At 49.8% G+C, this 23,700-nt stretch overlaps 1 protein-coding gene across 2 annotated transcripts in view; it reads right to left on the bottom strand.

Annotated features, from left to right (window-relative positions):
• LOC135905166 (uncharacterized) overlaps window positions 1-5,245 on the bottom strand; it is a 96,969-nt gene extending 91,724 nt beyond the window's left edge. For both annotated transcript variants that reach the window (XM_065436179.2, XM_065436180.2), the window contains exon 1: window positions 5,050-5,245. In XM_065436179.2, the coding sequence (XP_065292251.1) occupies window positions 5,050-5,206 (157 nt within the window). In that variant the 5' untranslated portion in view covers window positions 5,207-5,245. The remainder of the gene's footprint in view (window positions 1-5,049) is intronic.
• Window positions 5,246-23,700: the final 18,455 nt, after the last annotated feature.

The following is a 23,700-nucleotide window of genomic DNA, read 5'->3' as shown; positions in this document are numbered from 1 at the left end:
TCCTTGGCAGGCGTTTATAACTGCTTCTGCGATCTGTGGCGCCGTAAGTTCCCTGATAGGGAGACCTTGGTGAGGGCGCACGATCACTTTAATGTCGTCCTTAGGCAGTGGTGGAAGCCGCCTTGTCTTGAATTTCTTTTTATTCGCTGGTTGTACCGGGGGCTTGAACGATGGGCCCGATGATTCGTAGCCACCCTCGGAAAGAGTGGCCTTTTTGCCCGCTCGTGCGAGCGCCTTCTTTTGGCGCACGGTCAAAACCGTTTGCCAATCTCCGTCGTCGTCTTGGCGTCCATGGGGTCCGCCAGTTGCTTCGGTACTCCGGAGGACCATGCAATCCTCATTAGCGGTTTCTTGGTATTCCATCTCATCCCGGTCCACGTCCGAGGAGGTGAGTTGCGCGTTGGGTGTTTTCTCGGGGCCTGCTGCCTCATTAAACGTTGTCGTCGGCGTTCTCGGCGCTTCCGTAGCTGGAGTCGGCGTAAGCGTCGCCATCTGTCGCGGCCGCGTCGCCGACGCGTTCCGCGTACCAGCGGCCGCCGCTTCACCGTCGCCGTTAGCGTTCACACTTCACACACGTTTTGGCCCGTCACAAAGGTTTGGCGAGGTGCTCACTGGAAAGTTTGATGTCTGCAGTGTCCTCACAGCTTGCCGAACCTCGTGAAGTCCTCGAAGTTCAGGTCACAGCACAAGATAACTCTCAAAAAACGAAAAGAGATGGGAGCCCATCCTGAGCTGACCGCTCTAGTCGACGCCACCTAGCGGTCCCCGCAGCGGAGGTGAAGCAGACGTTAAGCACTCCCCATACGTGGGCCAGTCCCGAAGGTAGTGCAATGCCGGGGGGACCCGCGGTGGATGTGAAGCAGGTGTTGAGCACTACCCCTACGTGGGCCGATCTCAAATATAGTGCAGTGCCGGGCCGACCCGCAGTGGAGATGCACTTCGCCATTAAGGGGCCCACAGACACAGCTTCGCTGGTTACCCTTCAGAGAAGGGAAGGTCACTGAGCTTTTTTTATTACTTTTTCTGGGGCTTTAAATTCTTTCTTATTGCTTATAGAGCTACCAATCATCTACCTTTACGCTACCATAAATTTTAAATGTCTTAACTGTGCAAATTCTGCATATTTATACCGATATAAGGCATTACATTTCGCGTGACGGGACCAGAGTACACGCCAAAGAATGCTTACGTATTAGAACGCAAAGTAGACTAGCTGGCGCTGATCGCCTGAAATGCCACGGTTATACTTGGCGCTACTTCTTTCAGGGCCTGCATTCACTGTATCTAATTGACCGTCACTGAAGCTGGAAGAAAAGCTTCTCGACAAGCCGCTCTTCCGATTTTCAGTAAAACAGGCAACGGATCCTAAGAGTCACAAAATGTGCGATCGAAAGACCTTATCTTCGCGCATAATTGGTCGCAGCGGAAAGCAGAACTTATAGTGCTGCATTTTCGACTGAATAACAGTTGACGACGTGCGAAGTTACAGGTACCGGCCGAAAAATCTCAGTGCACTTCCACTCTGTGAAGAAGGATGACCAGCGCAGCTGTGTATGTGGGCCCCTAATGGCGAACTGCAGCTCAACAGTGGGTCGCCGCGACATTGCACTATCTTCGCGATCTGCCCACATATCCCTTCTCTCCCTTTTCACCTTGTATCGAGTGGTGAAAATAAAAAAAATGATGATGATGAATGATGATGATATGGGGAGTGCTTAACGCCTGCTTCACCTCAGGCGCGGGTCGGCTCTGCATTTCACTATCTTCAGGATCGGCCTACATATGGTGAGTGCTTAACGCTTGCTTCACCTCCACCCTGGATCGGGACGCTATTGCACTATCTTTGGGATTGGCCCACGTATGGGGATTGCTTAACGCCTATTTCACCTCAGCCACGGGTTGGCCCGGTATTGCACTACCTTCGGGATCGGCCCACGTATTGGGAGTGCTTAACGCCTGCTTCACCTCTGCCGCGGGTCGGCCCTGCATTTCACTATCACCGGGATCGACCCATGTGGGGGGAGTTTTTTGCTTACAACGACACGAAACTTTCCTTGGACAGTAGAGGTATACAGCTTCGCTGTAATATTCTGCATACTGAGGACACCTCCATTTTTATGCAACGTAGAAATTGTCGCGGTAAAACTGAGGTGACCAGGCCGGAAGAATTAGCAAAATGCAACGTCAGAGGATGATTTGAAAGAGCAATAAGAAAAGTGCCTTAGCTCGCAAACAACATTGTTGTTTGTCGGAACAAAGTTCTTGTGGCCAATCTTGTGCAACCACTGCTTCTGGCGCATGCCGTCGTGCTTTCTTTCGGGTATCATGAAAACTGCATAACTATCTCCAGGCTTCTTGTTGTATGGGCTACGGCATGGAGTAGCCCTACCACAACAGCGCAGGAAACAAAGCGTGCAACGTTCGCTGCGCCATACCAGCCGAGCTTAGAAGAAAAATGGCGCCATCAAAAAAGTAAACGACAAGCAAAACGCAAGATTTGCGAATTTCTGCGCCTGTAGAAAAATGGGGGCAGGACTGGTTCCCCGGGGGGGGGGGGGGTACGCACAAAGGGCGCGGAGGAGGGGAGGAGGTCTCGCGGCAGCGGCAGAGTTCAAAGATTGGCGGTACTTTAAAACTTAAGGGACTTTACGATGCGAAATGTACTTGCGCTATGTCGTAGCGCAAGTACATTTCGAGCCGAGCTACGCTTTTTTTCTCACGCCTTTTGTCATTCCCTCCCTTCCTCCACTTTCCTTCTCACGCCGATACTTGCTCACGCCTTTTTTCATCCCCCACTGTGCGCCGCGTTCAATTTCATCCTTCACTCCCATCCCCCATGCTTGCCGACGAAACGGGCGTCTAAGAACTACGCTTTCAAATTTACACTCGAGTTTGACATCACAAAAGCACAAACATGTTACGACGCAAGCCGTCTTGGAGGATTCCGGAATAATTTTGACTACCTGTGGTTCTTTAACGTACACTCAGTGCACGGTGCACGAGGATTTTTTTTTTTTTGCATACTGCTCCCATCAAAAGGCACCCACCGCCACTGGGAATCGAACCCACCACCTCGTTCTTAATCCCGAAAGGCCACGGCGACAAAATCATCACAGCGTTGCGATGTAAGTTGTTCGCGCACATTGTAATTTTCTGGATGAGCTATGTGCATATCATACCATGGTGCGACGACTACTATGAGCTCAGCGGATAGTAAACGTTCGGCTCGAAGTGTCTATGCCTATTTTTTGCATTTGGCTTTAGCGAACGCTGACGGTTTTCCGGTGATCTCGTCTCGCGATTCATTGAGGCGCGGCGCCTTAATGCCGCTGCTGGCACTCCTCATCGCGTCAGCTTTTGAAGCGAAAAGCTTCCCTATTTGGCGAGGGGCAGAATCTCTGTCACAGCGGCAGGATTACTAAATCGGGCCATGGGGCGAGGGACTACGGAGGTGGAAATTGTCTGGGTACCGGCCCACTCTGGGAACCCTGGGAACGAGGCGGCTCACATGAATGCTCGAGGTTTCGTCAGCCGAGCAGGTGAGCCGGACGTTCCAGGGAGGTCCACGAGAGATGGGCTGGTGTCCTTTCACGACATTACTAACCATTACAAACTTGAGCGCAGAATTTACCCTCCACCGGACAAGCAATTGGTGAAGGCGCAGGAAAGCGTCTGGCGAAGATTGCAGACGAGATCTTTCTATAACCCATACGTGTTAAGCAAAATCTACCCGGACGTTTAGCCAGAATGCAAATGGTGCCAGGAACTGGCCACCTATGACCACATATTATGGAGCTGTAGCATAGCGCCGCCACCGGCGGATATTATGCGCGATCCTTCTCTCGAGCAGTGGGAGGCCGTGTTGGCCGGCTCAGACCCGGTCGTCCAGACCAGGGCTGTGGAGTGGGCCACCCAGGTCGCCGTCAGCCATGAGCTGATGGCCATCTAGCACGGAGTCGTCCGCACATGCGTTCTGACGAAAATAAAGTTTTTCCATCCATCCATTCCCTACGCTAGTTGACACCGCGCTCCGCGCGAGCTGGCGCATGTCTGAATTGGCTCCGTAAGCGGGTTCGGAGTCGGAGCAGGTGGCCGCTGCCGCGAGCTATGCGTCATCGTTTGACGTTCGCCGCAAGCGCGTGTTTATCGCGGAGGCCGACTATATAACCGCTTGCCAGAGAATAGGCGTGTGCATTCAACATGGAAGGAGAAGAGAGTGATACTACCGATACACAGAGCTGTATTTATGGCTGTACTGAAATCGCAAAACGATGTGGCCAACAATGATGAATAAAGAAGTTTAATAATCCTGCATAACTTATGGTATATATCACTGATAAGCAATTTGCATAACTAGACAAGGCACACCTATATCATAACCATAAGCTAACCAAAGCATATCCATAAATGAAACCGTAAACATAACCATAGGCTAAATCATAAAGCATAACCATAAGCTAAACCGTAAGCATATCGATAACTTAAACCATAAGCAAATCCATAAGTTAAATCGTAAGAATATCCATAGGCTAAATCATAAAGCACAACCATAAGCTGAACCGTAAGCATAACCATAGGCTAAATTATAAAGCATAACCATAAGCTAAACCATAAGCCTCACCGAACCTTTTCCAGGCTTAACCTTTTCCAGGCTTAACCTTTTCCAGCTTAGATATCCAGGCTTAACCTTGGCTAAGCCCCAGCCAATTTTTTTAGATACATGGTATGTAGCGAAGTGCTGTTTCTGCTGCACCGCAGTAGTCTACTGTGCTTCATCGCGCCAAGTCATTTTCGAGTACTGTTAGAACACCGATTAAATATGTCTTGCGCTGCGCTAAAACTTGCGATCCGTTTCACTGTTACGCCGTTTGGGCAAAACTGGCAGTCTTTCACAATATTAAGTTTTCGTAAAGGCGTTCCTTGGTGTGCCCATCATCAACTAGCTTTCCAGAAACACTTCCACACCCTTCCCAGGAAGGTATTTGTACACAGAGCGCTCTAGCGAGATCCACACACTGGGAATTTATGCTGAATAATTTCCCTACTTACCTTCAGTCAGCGATGTCTTCGCTAAGACAATGGTAGCTCCTGCTAGGACGCAGCCGTACATAGCCAATAAATTTTCCACCGTATTGTCCAGGTGAATGCACATCCGGTCTCCCGAAAGCACGCCATGCTGCCGGAAACCAAAGGCGTAGCGTTCCATGCCCGCCAGTGCCTCAGCACGTGTGAGACTGATCGCATCACTAAACTGCAAGTATTCACAGGACAAACAGAAGTGCTGCGAATGTGAGCGCAATCTTGACTTCATGAAAGCTGTTACATTTTCCCGCCGTTCCCGCGCTTGTTCTTTAGGCTAGAACACTTCCCCACACGAAAACTTTATTTGAGATTTTACGTGCCCAAAACCACGATTAAGTTGTGAGGTAGGCCATAACTGAGACTCCACAAAAATTTCGACCACCTGAGGTTGTTTAACTAGCACCTGAATGCATGCACACGACCATACTTGTCTTGATCTCTCATGGAAACGCGGTCGCCGCGGTCGGGCACGAACTCGTGACCTCGAGCACAGCCGGGGGGGGCAACGCTTAGCCACTAAGCTACAACGCCGGTTACTCCTCATGACAGCGGTACGGAATTGCTGCTTCTCCTTAAGCGTTGTGGTGGCTTGCTCAGTTTCACTTACTTATTGACGCATGGGATGCTCAAGTAAAAAAAAAAACAAGAGTTGCAATTTTGGCTTACATAAAAATGAAGGGCCACTCAACCTCCCCTCGGCCCAAAAAGTGAAAAAAATCTCAGGACGCTTGAGCACTTCTTATGAGTAGTAAATGTGAATAGAATACTGTGCAATTCAACGCCGCTGAGCAGCCCTTCTAGTTATGAACACTTCGGGGGCGAGCTAGTGCGTTGAGAGGCTTGGCCAATGCCTCCAAGATAGCACAAGGCCAGTGTACTTCGATCCACGATGTCGTGCTACCTCTACATACCTAAATGGAATATTGTTACAAGCACGGGGAAAAGTGGCTTATTTAGGCGTGCGAGAGTAGGAACAGCAGGCGATGAACACCAGCAATGGCCGCTGCACAGTCTTCGTTCTCCTCTTCCCTTCTCGTCTTGATCCTCGCGTCCCTTTTAAGCGCTTGGACGCAACATACCTCTCCTCGCAGACAAACCCGACTGGGCGAGTCAACTAGCTTGTCGTAGCGTGCATGATTTCAACCGTGCGACATACGCGACTTGTATGCCAGCAGAACGCTTGCCAGTGTTCGTGAGGCACGCTAAAGTATAGTTCATTTCACTGACTTTGTCGATACCAACATACGGTCCATCTTAGTTTTCCAGCAGCATTTGGCACAAACCGCGCTTCCTTGTGGGAGTCCAAAGCCAAACAATATCACCGGGGTGATATGTAATAGGCCGATGTCAGGTGTCGTAGAGGGCTTTGGAGTTTTCTTGCGTTGCCAGAGCCCGCAGACGCTCAAGTCTCCGAGCCCCTTCAGTGAGGCATAGCCTATAGGCCACCGTAGGATTGTCATGGTGGTAAAAAGGGAGGACAGTGTCGAGCGTATACCGAGGCGGCTGAGCACATAGAAGAAAGAAGGGCTTTTAGCCGGTTGTCTCGTGTTTGTGGGTGTTCTAGGCGTAAGTAATAAATGGTAGAACTCCATCCCAATTCTTATGATCGGACGCAACATACATGGAAAGCATATTGGTGATTGTTTGATTAGTGTGCTCAGTGAGGTTATTCGTTTGCGGATGGTATGGCGTCGAGTGCCTGAGGTGCGAGTTACATAAATGCACAAGCTCTTCCATGATATCCGCCGTGAATTGACGTCCCCGGTTACTTATAAAAATAGCAGGCAGTCCATGCCGCAGAACAATAACGTGAAGTAAGAAGAGCGACACTTCGGTGGCAGTGGCTGATGGTATAGCCGCCGTCTCGCAATATCGTGTGAAGTAGTCGGCGCAGGCAATTATCCAGTGGTTCCCCTTAGATGACTGAGGAAAAGGGCCTAACAGATCAATGCCAACTTGCCGAAAGGGTGAGCTGGGAGGCGGCAATGTTGAAGGAGACCAGATGGGGCAGTGGTTGAGCACTTCCAACGTTGGCACTGCATGCAGCTGGCGACATACAACTCAACCGAATGTCGCCTGCGGGGCCAGTAAAAGCGTTTTTAAATGCGATAAAGGGTGCTCACAGTGCCTAAGTGGTCGGAGGTAGAGTCATCGTGCATAGCCTGAAGGATTGCTGGCCGGAGACGCTCCGGCACCACTAGAAGGAAGCGTGCACCCGTGCTTGAGAAGTACCTTTTGTACAGGAGCCCGTCACGTACACAGTAGCTGCTTGGTGCACTTGTATGGGCAGAAATGAAGAGTGGCTCAAATTTGGTGTCTGTTCGTTGTTCTGCTTTGAACGCATCGATATCTGGAAAAGCAGATGTCACAGAAGCGATGAGATGATCAAAATCGTCTGCGTCGCAGTCCGCCGTGGTAAGCGACATAAGGAAAAGGCAGTCTGCGTCAGCATGTTTTCGGCCATTCTTGTATTAAACAGTGAAGTTATATGCCGGCAACCTCAAAGACCAGCTCGCCAGTCGACCACAAGGGTCGCGAAGGTTCATGAGCCAGCAAAGGGAATGGTAGTCTGTGACGACTAGAAATGGGCGTTCGTACAAGTACGAGCAAAATCGCTGAACCGCAAAGATTACAGCGAGGCATTCTTGCTCTGTCACCGTGCAATTGCGTTCAGGTTTGCTTAATGAGCGGCTTGCATAAGCAATCACGTGCTGATCGTCGTCATAGCGTTGGACCAAGACGGCCCCCAGACCAACGCCACCGGCACTTGTGTGGATTTCTGTCGGCGCAGTAGGATTGAAGTGGCGAAGGATAGGTCGGGATGTTAGCAAGAACTTAAAGTGACGAAGTGCAGAATCGCACTCGGGTGTCCACTCAAACCGTGCGTTATTATGTAGCACATTTGTCAGGGGATAAGCGACGTCAGTAAACCGTGGAATAAATCGGCGAAAGTAAGAGCAAAGACCTAGAAAACTACGAAGTTGCTTCACTGAGTGCGGTGCACTGAATGCCTCAACAGCTGCCGTCTTGAGGGGATCAGGCCGAATACCGTCTTTGTCAGCAAGATGACCCAGCACTACGGTTTGACGGTCACCAAAGTTACATTTCTTGGAGTTCAGAACGAGACCAGCGCTTTTTATGCAGTCGATGACAATATCCAGGCGCGTATTTTGCTCATTGAATGTTCGCCCGAATAGAACGTCGTCAAGATAGCACATACAGATGTTCTGCTTTAACCCACGCAGAATGGTGTCCATGAATCTTTCAAACGCTGCTGGAGCATTGCACAACCCAAATGGCATCACAATGAATTTGAATAATCCATCCGGGGTTATGAAGACTGTTCTCTCCTTGTCTGCCAGGTGTATCGGGATTTGTCAATGTTCTGAGCGTTGGTGCACTGAACAAAAATAAGAGGCCGAATGAAGGCGATTGCATCATCAATCCGGGGCAACGGATAGACATTCTTCTCAGTCACGGCGTTTTATCTTCGATAATCGACGCAGAATCTCCAGTTACCGTCTTTCTTTCTGACGAGTATGACCGGATTTTCCCAAGGACTCTAGACTTTTGTATTATCTCATTTTTCATCATGTCACTCACTTCTTTCCCTATTATCTTGTGCTCGTTAGGCGACACGCAATAAGGCTTTTGCATGATCGAGCGCGCAGATCCCGTATCCATAGGGTGGCGTGTTCGCGACTCGGGAGTCGAGAACGCGTTGTCAGGCTGCGCAAAGTCAAACACTGACAGATGCTTAGAAAGCGCATCCACCAAGGCATGGCGCTCCCTTGTGCTGAGCGACTTGTTTATCATACACAGAAACCTCTTGTCTGAGACGTGGCGAAGGTCAGCAGGTTCACACGGCGGGTCTGTTAGTACGACTACAGACGAAGTCGTGCATTCTGTAAAGCAGGCGAGTTTCAAGCCGTCTGGAAGAAGGCCGGGTTCTACCGAGCTGTTGGCCGTCCACAAGCCAGCACGCCCGTAACCGATGGATACCACACAATGAGGGACAAAAATTTCTTCACCCAGTTTAGGTGCATTGGCTCTATGGAGCCACCGAAACTGTCTGGAACTTCACCGCGACATACGACCGGCACGTACACAGAGGTGGACGCAGGCACAACAGTATCTGCAGATACACAAACTTCACCTTGACTGCAAGTCTCCTCTAAGAGCCCAGACGAAACACGGCCATCGACGCAAGCCTCCCCCATGTGGCAACCGACGGTCTCACCACACTGTCGCAAAAAGTCGATCCCAAAATCACTCCCTACGTCAATCGGGGATGGCGAAAACTCCACCAGCCATGGATGCTTCAGCAGTGCACACGCAAACAGGGCGCAACGACTCACCGCTCACTCCACAATGCATTGCAGCCTGGTCCCACCAAAATACAATTTTGCGCCCCAACCGACCTTTAAAACCGAGACTCATTACGGATACAGTTGCTCCGGTATGAACTAAAGCCATTGTAGAAACACCATCAACAAGTATATGAACTTTGTTCTTAATCATAGCAACTGCAGGGGGCGCTTTCTGCCGATAGCACGTGTCGAGCGACCTCACCCCCTACGGCCACGCTAGCTCGTTTTCCGGTTCTGAAGGCGAGGCAGAGCGGCACACTGGCGATGGAGATTGACGTAAATGTGGTGCACGAGAAGATAGCGGTGGCGTCAAACTCCTGTCAGATGCCGGCGAGCGGCTTCGAAAGCTTCTCTGCCAGTAATCGTTGCGGAGAGGGAGGCCAGCTGACCAAGAGGGGGTGTACGGCTGTTGAGTGGTCCTCATAGGAGGTGTGGTCCTTGTTGATCAGCCGGATCGACCATTCCACGTTGTTGGGCGACGATTGCGAAACCTCGCTATGTTGCCCCCGACACCGCATTGGAAAACACCAGCAGATGCCACAAATTTTTATGTTCCTCCATGTAGTCACGCATGTTGCTGCCGACTGCATAGCCAGCAGGTGGGTCACATTCATCATGGCTTGGCACCGGCCGCCGGGAGGCGTGCGTACGGCGAGGGCGTTGGTCGTGGTCATGATCTTGATAGCTCATGGTCCCTCTCGCTTGTGGGGTAGACCTATACTCAGCGGTCACTGAGTGAACCGTGGATTACCATGCGGTCGAAATGGCGTGTTTCTCATCTCGTGTGGTGAGTACGCACCAGTGATTCCAGGTGTGCAACGGTACGTCTCTTGCCGATGGAGCAACTCTTCGCGAACAATCTGCCATATTTGATGGAAGGTCAACACACGAGCTCGGGTCTACACTTGCCACCGTTGTGACATTAGCCAGGCGACCAAACTTCGATATTATCCGTCGCATCTTGAGCGTCTCAAGGGTCCAACAGTGGCGAATGACGTCAGACAGGGAATACAAGCTTTCCTTACCGATCAAAAAACTGTAGACGTCTTCGGCTACTCCTTTCAACAAATGTCCAACTTTGTCATCTTCAGACATTCATCTTTACACAGTTTCAGAACTTCTTCAATATAAGTCGTACAGGCATCACCGGGAATCTGAGCTCTTTGCGAAAGCGTCTGTTCAATGCGTTTCTATCTTGCACTAGAGTCTCCGAAACACGCTCTGAGCTCCTCGACGAAAAGCTCCCATGAAGTGAGCGTGTCTTCGTGATTCTCATACTAGACGAGCTCTGTGTCGGTAAGAGAAAACACAACATTGGACAACTGTGCGATCGAGTTCCGACCGTTAGACCGGCTCACCCTTCGGTAGTTCTTGAGCCACTCGTCGACATCTTCTGCGGCTTTTCTTCCGAAAGTGAGTGGCACACGGCACTATTGACAAGGAACACCAGGAGCTGGCCTTGAAGCCGTGTCAGATCCGTCGGCAATGTGGCAGGCGTATTCAGGCATGTGAGGTAGGGGTGGCGGAAGTCCGGCAATTCGAAGGCTTCGGCGAAGTTGTAGCAGCGTAGGCTCCATGGTTACGGGGTGTACCCCGCACCGTCCACCAATTCGTTACAAGCACGGGGAAAAGGGGTCTATTTAGGCCTGCGAGAGCAGGAACAGCAGGCTACGAACAGCAAGAATGGCCGCTGCACAGTCTTCATTCTCCTATTCCCTTCTCTTCTTGATATCCGCGTCCCTTTTAGGCGCTTGGACGCAGCAATATGATGGGGACGCTTGCGAGCAAGCCGTGGAAATTTTAACGTCACCGCTTTCGTCATGCCGGGCATGGCAATGGAAACTTCGGTCCACGTTGCATGATATCATAACGGAGAGTGCATAAATAGGCTATCTAATATGCGCTGGTTTAGCCAAGTGGATAAGACGCGCTGCATCAGGGCATGGGGTCGTAGGTTCGAAATTCAGTACCACCGACTTTCGAATATCTTTCTGTTTTCCATACGTTAGTTCTTTATACATATTGCCGAGGTGAGTGAGTGAGTGAGTGAAATAACTTTATTTTGTCCACTAGAGACGTAAGCAAACGCCACGCCACCTGGCTAGGCCCACTCGGGGACCATCAGGTGGAACCTGACGGCCCTGTCGTGAGCCCTCTGGACTGCCAGGGTTTGAGAGGTCTGATTATTGTTACATAGGGGTTTCGGTTTCGAGACCGAAACTTACTCGCCCTCAGAGGGCGCTGTGATAGTGACGCTGTGCCAATTTAGGACGCCGCGCTTCAATAAACTCTCTCAGCCTCGGTCTCCGTCTGCGGCGTGCCCAACGTGCCCTGAGTAGCCTTCTTGGCGGCCACCCCGACAAAACATTCCAACTTGCCGGCACGACGTTTTGCGCGGTCATGCCGACAAAACATTGGCGACGAGGATTAACTTTCCGTGCGGGCTACACATCTTGGACTATACTGCCATGCTGCTCAGAAAAATTGACGAATCTACCGTTCTGCCATTCTGTTGCCGCGGACGCCGGACCCGACGCTACTAGCGTTGCAGCTGCGTAACGCACTCCGCCGCCATTCCCGACCGAGGATAATCCCCGTGCATCCCTGCTACATGTGAGTTGCGCCTCCCAACTACATTCTCCACTACATCTTCCACTTCTACTGCCCTCCTTGCAAGCAGCATTTCGCCACTTCCTGCTTTTTTTTAACACTACTATGACGTCAGCTGCTTGACCTTCGACGCTACTGCGCTGTCTTCTTTGCTGTTTTCCACACCCTTCGGCCCTGCCTGCTACTGCTTCAAACACGACAATGCCCCCCCCCCCCTTTGTGTCATGTCCAGGCGTACCGGCTATTCCTTGGCTCAAATGGCGATGCGTTTTGGAGGCCTACGTCGACGCCGCCACCAAGACCGCTACGCCTGGCGACAAGAAAGCGCTCCTTCTCAACGCGCTGGGGGTGCAAGGCGTCAACGTTTACTACAACCTCATCGATGGTGAGACGCACACCGAAGCCGGCGAAGGGACAGAGGACTCAAAGGAATTGACGTATACGAAGCGGCGCTTCAAGTGCTCGACAAGCACTTTCGTGAAGCAAACGAATTTTGCAGTCGCATCCACTTCAAACTCAGAGTACAAAGCCCTGAGGAGCCGACTAAGGAATTCATTCAAGATGTTCAACGGCTCACCAAACGGTGCAAGTTTGGCACCACTACCGACCTCACTCATGGTTCAAGACCAGCTTTGCGGCTTGCAGTCGCATCAGCTTCGCCACCACCTAATACAACTCGGCCAGTGCTTTACCGTCATGAAAGCAATAGAAATTGCTGAGTGAGAGGAACGCACCGATACAATAATGCAGCAGCTCGGCGTTCTACAAGCAGACACCGTTTCACAGCGTCGGCATGCCACTAGATGGCGGATGCAGCCAGCCACGCCCCCTGTGTGGTCCGCCCAACCGGGCCGCGTATAAAGGTTGCTTCACATGGCGCAATTGGGCCTAAAAAAATCGTTCTGCCGCGTAAGTCGCCAAGCGATTTTCGCTGACAGCTTCTACATGCGCTTGCGGCAGCGCGATTTCCGTCGCAGCGATGCGCATGGTTGCCCCCTGCTCACGAAGTACCAATGCCTGCATCGTTAAATAAGAACAACATGGAAACTAGTGAGATATTCGAGTGTTTCTATCATTATTTGATAATAGAATAAGTACATCATTTCTTAACGTTTAAAAGCGCTGAGACTTTAGACAGCTTGCAGATGTGGTGAGTGAGGCACTGCATAATACCCCAACTCTGAGCGTACGGTTTGTGCGGCTGTGGTGGGGTGGCTCCGTTTAGTGCACTCTAGTTTCGTTGTTACTATGGAATCCACAACTTTTTCCTGGAGGAGTATTTGCTTTTGCAGAAGAACAAGCTACTATTGCGTGCGCATGTATAAGCAGCTGGCAAAATTTGTAGCGATGAAGAGGTTGACCACCGTGGCGATCAAGTGGGTACGTGCCTCATGTTGAGGCGGCGTCTGTTTCCGGCCTGGATAGCATGCAGCTTGTCCTTTTAAACGAATTGTGCTAGCGGAAGAAAAAATACGTTTATGGAGCTCGGTGGGTACGCCCTATTCAAACATAACAGTTGGCGCACGGCACTGCTCCACAGAGCTACCAACGCGTGGTAAAACAGAAAAGCGCCTATTTTGACGGCGATTTGTTTCGTCACACACATTGCCGCTCCCACATCGCTGAGACTCAGCGACGCCTCGACCAACTTGCTGGACTCCGGCCGCGAAAAGTCCGCGACGCCGTGGCGGTCGCTGAGCGGTGGAATTCGCTGTGTCGCTCAGTAAAAATCGCGCCGTTTGAATTGGCCTTAAGGAGAGAGTGCTAGAAAGGGAGAGTGGGTCCAACAAAGGCTCCGCGATGAAGCATTTTTTATTGAAATTCCAGGTGGTGCCACCGTCGCCTTCTTCTGAACGCCACGGCCGCGCGCACCGGAGGTGCCGGCAGGCACTGTCAGAGCGTGCGGAACGCAAGCACGGCTGCGCTCCAACGCAGCGTTGCAGCTGTGTTTGCGCATGACCGCAAAAAGATGGATCGCGTTTGTTTTCCTGCTTAAACCTTATGTGCGAGTTTTCACTGTGTCGTGAGGGAAAGAAAGTCAGAGCTCCCATTGCGAAGAAATGAGATTCATGAACATGAATGTTCCGGACAAGGTACAGGAATGAATTAACTGCGTAACTTAATTATGTGGTAAACAAAAGTTGGGAAACCGTCGTTCTCTCCCTTTCTCAAGGCGATATATTGAATGCTAACAAAAGTTTCCCCGATGCCTTAATAACGGCAGCAATTTAACATTTAGGCAGAATGTGGGCCATGTTATTCGTTACGTGCAGCACATTTGTTTGTAGGTTGATTGCGTGTTGTGAAAATATTTACGGAATAGCCGTTTTTCCCTTATTTTTATGCGTCATACTCCTGATACGTAGTTGCTTTTCCAGGTCCCGTGAGAACACGTATGAGCAAGTATTCACCACCTCTTCTGTTTCTGTAGAGGATACTTGGAGCTACTATGCCAAGAATGGGTCAGGCGCCCACTTCTGGAAGTTGGCGGAAGGACGATGAGTTCGCTAAGCCAATATTGCAATTTCTGCACGAGAAGCATTTCGAAACTGTCTTTAAAGTAGTCATTGAGCCGAAGGACCAGCTGCTCGAAGTAAGGAGTTTTCCTAAGCTTAGCAACCGGATGTGTAAAAAAAAACACCTAAGGAAACCAATAATCTAAACACATGTAGACTAGGCGTTGACAATATCAGCAATGTCAGTTACTTTCCCCCAATTTCACTTCTCTCGCTTCTCCCTTCATCCGTGCTTCTTAACCAGTCTCTGCTGAATGTGTTAAGGACGTTTCGTTCTTTTATAACCTTTGTCTTCAGCAGGTAGCTTTCTGCCGCGTTCTTTCGTCATTACTCTGAAGAGTCTGCACGGAATGCGAACACTGAAGCCGCGTCATGCAAGGGTTGAGCACGCCGAAGGTCTTTCTCCAGTCTCAGAACCTATGCCTATCCTAGGGTTGGCGTTTAGAACTGCAATTTTCCATCACCCTTCCTTGCTTTCAACGAAGGTAATAAACAGGTTGTCATATTGCCGCACTTCGAAAGACGAATCAAGTAGACGTGGGTGGGGTAATTAGTAAAATCAGGTCTGCTGAAGAAATTTTGCTAGCTCCGCTTGTGAGTAATCGTACCGGCCACCTTCTTTTGATTTTGCCTTGGAATGCCCCAATATCGCTGTACCTTACCAGCGTTTCCATTTCATTATATACGTACACAAGGCCATTAAGAGGAGTAGAATTCCGGATATTACTCGATAATATAAAAAAGAGGAAACGCTGTGCTTACAAGAGCAATCTTATCGGGATCCACAAGCAGCCTCTCCTTTGCGAGAGTGTAAAAAGAGCACACTGGAATTTCAGAGCTTGGGTAGGGCGAGTAGATAATGTTATCTTCAATGCGAATCTTCATCTCCCAGGTGGCGGTAGGTGAAATCACCTGGAGGAATAAAAAACGCATATAAAGCACTCATCACCACATGGCTTTTGATCACGGTTTATATTCACTCATGATTTCCCCCAAATATTCCGCAGAAGCTGATTCTGTAATATTATTACGGCAAATTATTTATAATGGCCTTACTACATTTCTTTCCATCGGCATTCATTTCATTTTGCCAGTTCATCAAGAGCCATCTGCTTAGACATTTCGTGGCAAGAGTTTATTTTATTCTAAATGAACATTCTCATTTCTGCTTTTGTCACCCTCTCGACTTCAGTTTTAGTGCTGTTTTATTGCGGAGCAATTATATGAACAATCCAGGCGCTTTTTTGTCGTAGCCATGATGTTGTGATGTTCCGTATAAAATCCAAGGCCGATATTGCCATTGACGTGGCGTGTGCTGCATGTGCGAGTAAAAGCACGCCAGATCAGCCGACGATCGCAGCTTACCCTGGCGCGCGCGAGGTAAGGCGGAGAGCAAGCGTGCCGTCTTCCGTCTCGCGAAAGGCCGTGGTGAATGGGAGAGAGGGAGGTGGAAGGGAGGTGTTGGGATCCGATAGCAGCTGCGTATTTCGGAACTGGGCGCAAGGTTAATTGACGATCGCGGCTCAACAGGGAGTTATTAGCCCCGAGAGCGGACTACAGGTGCACTGCGAGCGCCGCATGAGTGACGTCAGGGCACGGACTCGTGCCTCTCGTCTGCACGAGCACATCAAAATTGGATTTAAGCGCTCTTCCTGGGCATTTGTCTTCGCCTAGGTACAACGAGGGAAAACGTTGTGCTCCGTTCGTCCCTTAGCAGAGCTAGCAAGACAGAATCGCCAGAATTGGTAGCCAGGGAGCCGTGTCTGAGGTGAGTTTGCTGCGTTTTTTTTTTGCGACGGTAGCATATGAAATTGTGATAGTCGCAGGGGGATACGTTTGAAAGTCAGGTGTCCTCTCGGATAACTTTCATCCCAAAGCATTACATTGTGCCGATGTATTGTTCATTGTTTCGTTCAGAGTACGGCTGTTGTGCCATTACCACAAGCCCGGATTCCGAATCTGCAAGATGCAGAATTTATCCTGCGAGCGCCCAAATTCTCCCTTGACAAGTCAAGATGCTGAGCCGTCAGGCAGTGGTGTCCTGCGGAGAAGCATCGGCGGGCAGCATGTTCAAACGTGTCAGCAAGTGCGAGACAGACCGGCGCCGCACCTCCTTTTGCCTGGAGGTCACCGCGCGCGCGAACTTTGAACCGTGTGGCCAGCGCGGTCGCTGGTTGGACCTCTCGGACGACCGTCGAGTGCTGACTTTGTATTGGGCCGTTTGAGTGACAATGGTTCTCGGAGAGTATAAAGCCGCGAGGCGGTCGCCTCGAAAACCGGATCAGCCGACCCACCGGGAGCACCGTGCCGCTCTCGACTGGGGTGAGATGTGTCACGCGTTTTCGCCGGACGTCGCCGTGCGGGAACAGTCGCGTTTACTGTGAGATCTCGGCCCCAGTGCCGACCCGTTCATGTCCTGTATAATGACCTGTATATAGTGTATAAAGTCCCTTTTGTTATTCTCATCGACGCCTGGCTCGGAGTCTTCGCTACCAACGCTCTGTCACGAAACGGGTGACGACCGCTACGGGACCATAAAGTCGTAATCGTGCTGCAGCGGTGCAAAATCGTAACAGTGGATGGCAGCTGCGGGATTGACCGGCATCAGCTACCTCGGCGCGGTGAGTGCCTGAAGTTTACATCAAACACCAGACTTTCTCTGACACAGGTTATAGTAGCTCAGGGAAGGATTTGGTGTTGCATTGTGATAACCTTGTGTGTTTCAAGCCTAGTGAGAGTGTTTTGAAAACCAGGGGATGATGAGGGGGTAAACGGGGCAGTGTGTGAAATTCTTGCATATGTCTTACTAGCAGTGTTATAGTAGCGTACGGCAGGTATATTCAAAAAGGGTAAACAGCAGGAGGACAGTGTGAACGATGGAGAAGTGCAAGGTGAAGGAACTTCTCGAAATTTTTGAGGAGTTGGGCATTGAGTTGGGCTCAACCAAAAGAAAGAATGCGTTTCTTGAGGTCATGAGGACTGGGGACGTAACGGCTGAGGAAGCCGCAGAGGCCTGGGCGGATATCAATGAACGTCGAGAAAGGGCGGAAAGGAAAGAAAAGGAACGTCGCAAGGAGGAAAAGAGGGAGAAGGAACGTTGCGAGGAGGAAAGGAAAGAAAAGGAACGTCGGGAGTGGCAGGCAGAAAAGGAACGTCGCGAGGAGGAAGAGGAGGATAGGAGAGAGAGGGAATGTCGCGAGCACGAGCTTAAAATGAAAGAGTTGGAAACCCGAAATAGCTCGCCGGCGCCTAGTCTCACTTCTAACGTTCCAAGAATACGCGATCAACTTCCACCCTTTGTCGTCGGAGAGGATATGGCCAAATACCTCGTGAAATTTGAGCATGTGGGCGAACGGAATAGCATTGAGCAATCCCTCTGGGCACAGAATCTGTTAGCCTTGCTTCCTGGGGAAGCATCAGACGTAATAACTTGCTTATCGAAAGAGGCGTTTGAGAGCTACAGTGATGTGAAGGAAGCGCTAGTGCGGCAGTACAAATTGTCGCCCGAAGCTTTCCGGCAGAGGTTCCGGTATGCAAAAAGGGCAAGGAGTCGAATGTTGACTTCGCGTTTCGTCTAAAAGCCGACCTGGTGGAATGGCTGAAGGGCGAAGAGGTTTACGACGACCGCGACAAAATCGTCGAATGCATCGCGTTGGAGCAGTTCTACCGTTTCATTGATGAGGATGTCAGGCTCTGGCTGCAAGATAGGCTAAAGGAGGTTAAGCTAAACAAGGCAGCAGAGTTAGCGGAAGAGTATTACACCCGCCGCAGCTTGCATAGCAAGGCAGTGCGCGTAGAAAAAGCAGATAGGAGAGATGGGTTTTCCGGAAAGCCCGAAAAACGGAAATGTTACAATTGCAAAAAGCAAGGGCACATCGCTGCTAACTGCCCAAAAAAAATTGCTTTTGCAACAAAACAGCGAAACGATACTACGCGTTCTTTTGAAAAACGGAAACCGTTAACCTGCTACAATTGCAAAAAGCAAGGGCACATCGCTGCGAACTGCGAAGAGAAAATTGCTTTTGCAACAATACAGGAAACTCACAAAGGCATACGACTATTGGAGCCGTATATGCAGGAAATTAAGGTAAACGGTAAGAAGTGCCATGCACTTCGAGACTCTGCAGCAACTATGGACGTTGTCCACCCGTCTTTCGTCTCCTCGAGTGATTTTACGGGAGAGTGCGCTAGGATACGGCAAGTGGCCGAGGAGGAGAGTGTCTGTTTACCGATCGCAACGGTTATCATTGAAGGAGAGTTTGGGAAACTTAACACCGAAGCCGCTGTGTCTGCCGCCCTCCCGGAGCAATTTTCCTACCTCTTCTCAAATAACTCGGAGCAGCTGCTGAAGGATCAGGGCAAATCATTTTTTGCCGACGTGGCGTACATGGCGCTCACGCGATCCAAAGCGCGCCCGCCGTCGAGGGAACTTGACTTTGCGTCGGTGAGCGAAAGGCGGTGCGGCACACGGACTGATCAAGGCAACTTGAGTGGCGAGCAGTCACGGGAGAGGCAGAGCTCGGAGGCTGGCCTAGGCGAGCGGGTCCTGGAAGTGAGTGGGAGTGACACGTGCAGTGCTAGCCGCGATATGGACGCGACGCCGCAATTAGGCGACGCGTGCTCCACACTCGCTACGGTTTCCGCCAGCTGGCAGAAGCAGGCGGCAGTTGAAAGAGAAACTCTGATTCGCGAGCAACAGGAAGACTGTTCACTAGCCGATCTGAGGAAGAGCGTCAAACGGGAAGTGAAAAAAAGAGGGTTTCATTTGGCAAGGAATCGAGCTTATTGTACCGTCGCTACACGGATAAGCAGGGTCGCAAATATAGGCAGCTTCGGATTCCGCGAAAATATCGCCGGGAAAAATGAATGACCTCATTTGGTTCCTCAGTAGTTTGTTTTCGGTCCAAGTGATTTCAAGGGGACCATTCTATTCGTCATTATTATTGCTGATTATTAATTGTTTCTGATATTTTGGTGTGTTGTTAATTTGAAAACTGGTTGTTTGAGCCTTGTGTACCAGATCCTACACCTGCCTCCTTGTTGCAGCAGGAGCAAAAGGGGGGATAGCAATTTAGTTAGATTGATTTGGATTATGGCCTTGTCTGGTGTTTGACGGGAGACAGAGGGCACTTGTTCGTGTTAGGTGTTGCCTTTTGCCGGTCGGTTTTGCAAGCTGCGGAACGACCAACCGGGACCAGTGGCGAGAAGCAAGGGCTTAGGAACGACCCGAGCGGAGCTGGTCGAGGTGCCTTGGCGACAACGCGGTAAGCAGAGCTAGCTCCTGTCCTGGCGAGTCGGACCTAGGCACGTGAAGTTACCTGGCGTCCCGACACTGGACGTGAACTTGGACGAGCCTGACGAACGTGCGCGCCTGGCATCCGAGCCACGTGGAGGCAGCTCGTCTTCCCGGCGCCTTATCTGAGGGCGGGGATGCTGTTGTGCCATTACCACAAGCCCGGATTCCCAATCTGCAAGATGCAGAATTTATCCTGCGGGCGCCCAAATTCTCCCTTGACAAGTCAAGATGCTGAGCCGTCAGGCAGCGGTGTCCTGCGGAGAAGCATCGGCGGGCAGCATGTTCAAACGTGTCAGCAAGTGCCAGACAGCCCGGCGCCGCACCTCCTTTTGCCTGGAGGTCACCGCGCGCGCAATCTTTATACCGTGTGGCCAGCGCGGTCGCTGGTTGGACCTCTCGGACGACCGTCTGGTGCTGGCTTTGTATTGGGCCGTTTGAGTGACAATGGTTCTCGGGGAGTATAAAGCCGCGAGGCGGTCGCCTCGAAAACCGGATCCGCAGACCCACCGGGAGCACAGTGCCGCCCTCGACTGGGGTGAGATGTGTCACGCGTTTTCGCCGGATGTCGCCGTGCGGGAACAGGCGCGTTTACTGTGAGATCTCGGCCCCAGTGCCGACCCGTTCATGTCCTGTATAATGACCTGTATATAGTGTATAAAGCCCCTTTTGTTATTCTCATCGACGCCTAGCTCGGAGTCTTCGCTACCAATGCTCTGTCACGAAACGGGTGACGAGCGCTACGGGACCACAAAGTCGTAATCGTGGTGCAGCGGTGCAAAGTCGTAACACCGCACACTTCAGGAGACTCGCGCGGGGACGGAAACAGCTGATGAGTTCGACTGTTTTTATGTGAAAGTAATGTGGAGGGGTTCTCACATGAAAAATAGGTGTAGTAATGCATATCTTTTTTGGTAGCAAACACGTGAATGGTACCAGCACTGTGCTGTGCTCGTCTTCTTGAATTGCAGACGCGTGCAGGGAGTAAGCTGCAGCGACTGCACGTTGTGGGAAATGTGAGTGAATCCTGTGAACTTCTTGAAGTCGCTATCACCACACTAACGAGATTAAATGTGCGAGGGAGAGAGATACCGGGAGACAAAGTTCAAATCAACCACATGATGGCCATGGCCTCAAGGTGCAAAACTGGCAGGGGAATGCCATGGCTTAAGAGTAGGGGAAATGTTTGTAGTTGTTTTATTATAATGCACTGCCATAAAATATTTGTAAGAAAGCACTCAAAGGTGATATACTGTCTATGTATAGGCCAAAAACCATTTCAGGGACCCTTTATGCTTGACAAACCTTGTCTCTTTGAATAGGGATAAGTACGGCCTGCTCAATTGTTACAAGCCTGGTCAAATAGAAAGCTAGCCTATCAATGCATAAGTCTCTAAAGAACGAAGAATGCAGTTTTTAGTACAAAAGGAAATCTACAAAATGCATAAATGTCAAGTGGGAGTAAATATGATTTCATAGCATCATGGAATACATCAGTGTTGTACACTGTTGTGTGAAGTCGGGAGGTCCGAGCGGCCACAAAGGTGCCATGGTTGATGCCGTGTCATATGTCAGGTGAAAGTGAGGTCCAGAGCGGCGCCCCACAGATGAAAAAAAGGGTTTACATACAAATTTACATGAATCACAAGAAGGGCTCTAGCCGACTACGTGTCCGTCTCTTCCCCATGTCCAAGTCTCTCCCACAATAGTCCAGTTCTACTTTCTATCGAGTTCATTTCTCCCTTGCACTCATCAAGTGCATTCACTGTTCTTCTTGGCAATCACAACTACTGAACCATTTGTAAAATCCCGCCCATGACGTCGCACTATTCCACGAAACTCCGCCTTTAACGTTGCAAAACCACCCCCTCATTCGATGCAACCACGCGGTAATTTGAAATCCTCAAGCCTATGCACTTCCCGCAGAAGTCCTCAGCACTAGCCCCTTTAATCAGCTAATGGCCTCTCTAGACAGCCTGCTTGTCGGCTCTGGGTGGTCGGACAGCCAAAGGTACAAACGTATTTGCTTGACTATTATTCTCGGGTAACGCTGATTTAGTGGCTAGCGCCTTGGCCTTAAGAAAACGGCGAAGTGTGACTAGCGCTCCACTTCTGCAGGTGTGCCGGTAAAGCATCTTTTGTCCCGAGAGAGCACCAGGCACAACGTAGAGATCTTGTGTATTTAGTCAGCATCATTTACTCTATTGCATCTGTTCATTTTGGCATCTTCGTAACAGGAAGCCGCCTTGACACCATTCCTACCGAAAGCAGGTGGCGTTTCGAGCTACAGGAAACTGAGACAAACTACTTTTTGCATCAGTTTGCTGTATAGTGAACTCGAATATTCTAGTTGATTATAGCTGTCTCTGTACCCTATGTAAAATGTCACCAGTTTATATGGGTGTTTTGTACAGTCACTGCAAAAGCATCCATTGCTGGCGAAGCGTTCACTGCAGACTGTGCTTTGCCGAGCAGAGGGCGATGCCGGCAACCTGATATGTTAGGACTAGCCGAGCTACGCTGCCGAGAAGCTACGAGTTAAAGAAGACAACGCAGGGACATACGAAACTGAGGCATATTTCTTTGTTGATCGCTTATTTACGTGCTTAGCCACGTATAGTGACGAAGGTACCTGACGCCAGCAGTTAGTTGCTTAATGCCATCTGCCTGAGGAGGCATGCACAAAATTAATACGTGTCACTTTGTGGTCTTGGCCCCAACGCAGCACACCTAAATACCAAGCCTACACATCTAATACTTTTCTGGAAAAGAAGTAAAAAAGGAGCGGGTAACAATAAATTTAAAGTATATTCAACACGCTTGAAACTATCCTATGCAGTAGCTTAATATCGTTTAGTGGTGTTGTGGAATGACACTTAACACAGATATAACGGTATTATTTCACTTGACGTGTAAGAATTCAGTGCTACTTTATACACATTACTTAGATTCATCACCTAATCAAAGGGAAAGCAGCTGCAAATAACAAGAGAAAATCTGCCGGATTAATGCTCAACATCCCATTACCCCACCTAAATAAGGGCAATTAAGGTCATCCAATTGTTCAAGCTAAAAATAGAGGAAGATCCAGAAAGTTTATAATAATTATGAAATTCTTCATGTGTCCATCAGCACAAATGCTAACATTCTCATTATGTATGCTCAATCTGTTTGACACAGATGTGCTTCTTAACGTACTGTATTCCCAATCAACAAGGATTATGTCATTGGTACATACCTCTGCACTATTGCAGTCACAGGGAGAGCTAAGTACCCAAGTGAAGGTTTGTTTGATGAAGGGTTTGATTATGTTTGGCTTAATTGTCCAAAGCAAATGAAGTGACTAGTTTGATTGCCATGGTAGATACAAGCACAAGTACACAACACGAGTGTCTGTCAAATGCCTCAGGTTCGCACAAATGATAAGACACCAGGAAGAGCGATCTTCAGCAATGTTTAATAGAAAAAATTACTTTGAAGTTTCATCACTAAGTACCATAAACGCTGCCTTTCAATTATAAGTGTCTGAATCACAATGTGTCATGTAGGCCAGCTGACAAAACATCACATAAGTATACTTCTGAGTGTGAAGCAGGTATAGACAACCAACAATTCTATTCCTAGGAAACACATATTGAAGCAATGGCTTCTAAGAAAGCATGTGCCGCTATCCAAATAATCAAGAAACAGCAATGTAAAACGAAGAAAAATGCTATGAAAAGATGACATCAAACTAGCTCAGCATCAAAATATGACCAACAGTGTGAGGCATGCCTGCCGAAAAATAGCCTGCAGCATTTGGGTGGAGCTTTCATAAATGACATTCTCA

This window comes from Dermacentor albipictus, chromosome 3 (genome assembly GCF_038994185.2).
Source record: "Dermacentor albipictus isolate Rhodes 1998 colony chromosome 3, USDA_Dalb.pri_finalv2, whole genome shotgun sequence".
Lineage (NCBI taxonomy): Eukaryota > Metazoa > Arthropoda > Arachnida > Ixodida > Ixodidae > Dermacentor > Dermacentor albipictus.
The sequence above is the reverse complement of the archived record's forward strand: the minus strand, read 5'-3'. Positions and strand labels throughout refer to the sequence as shown.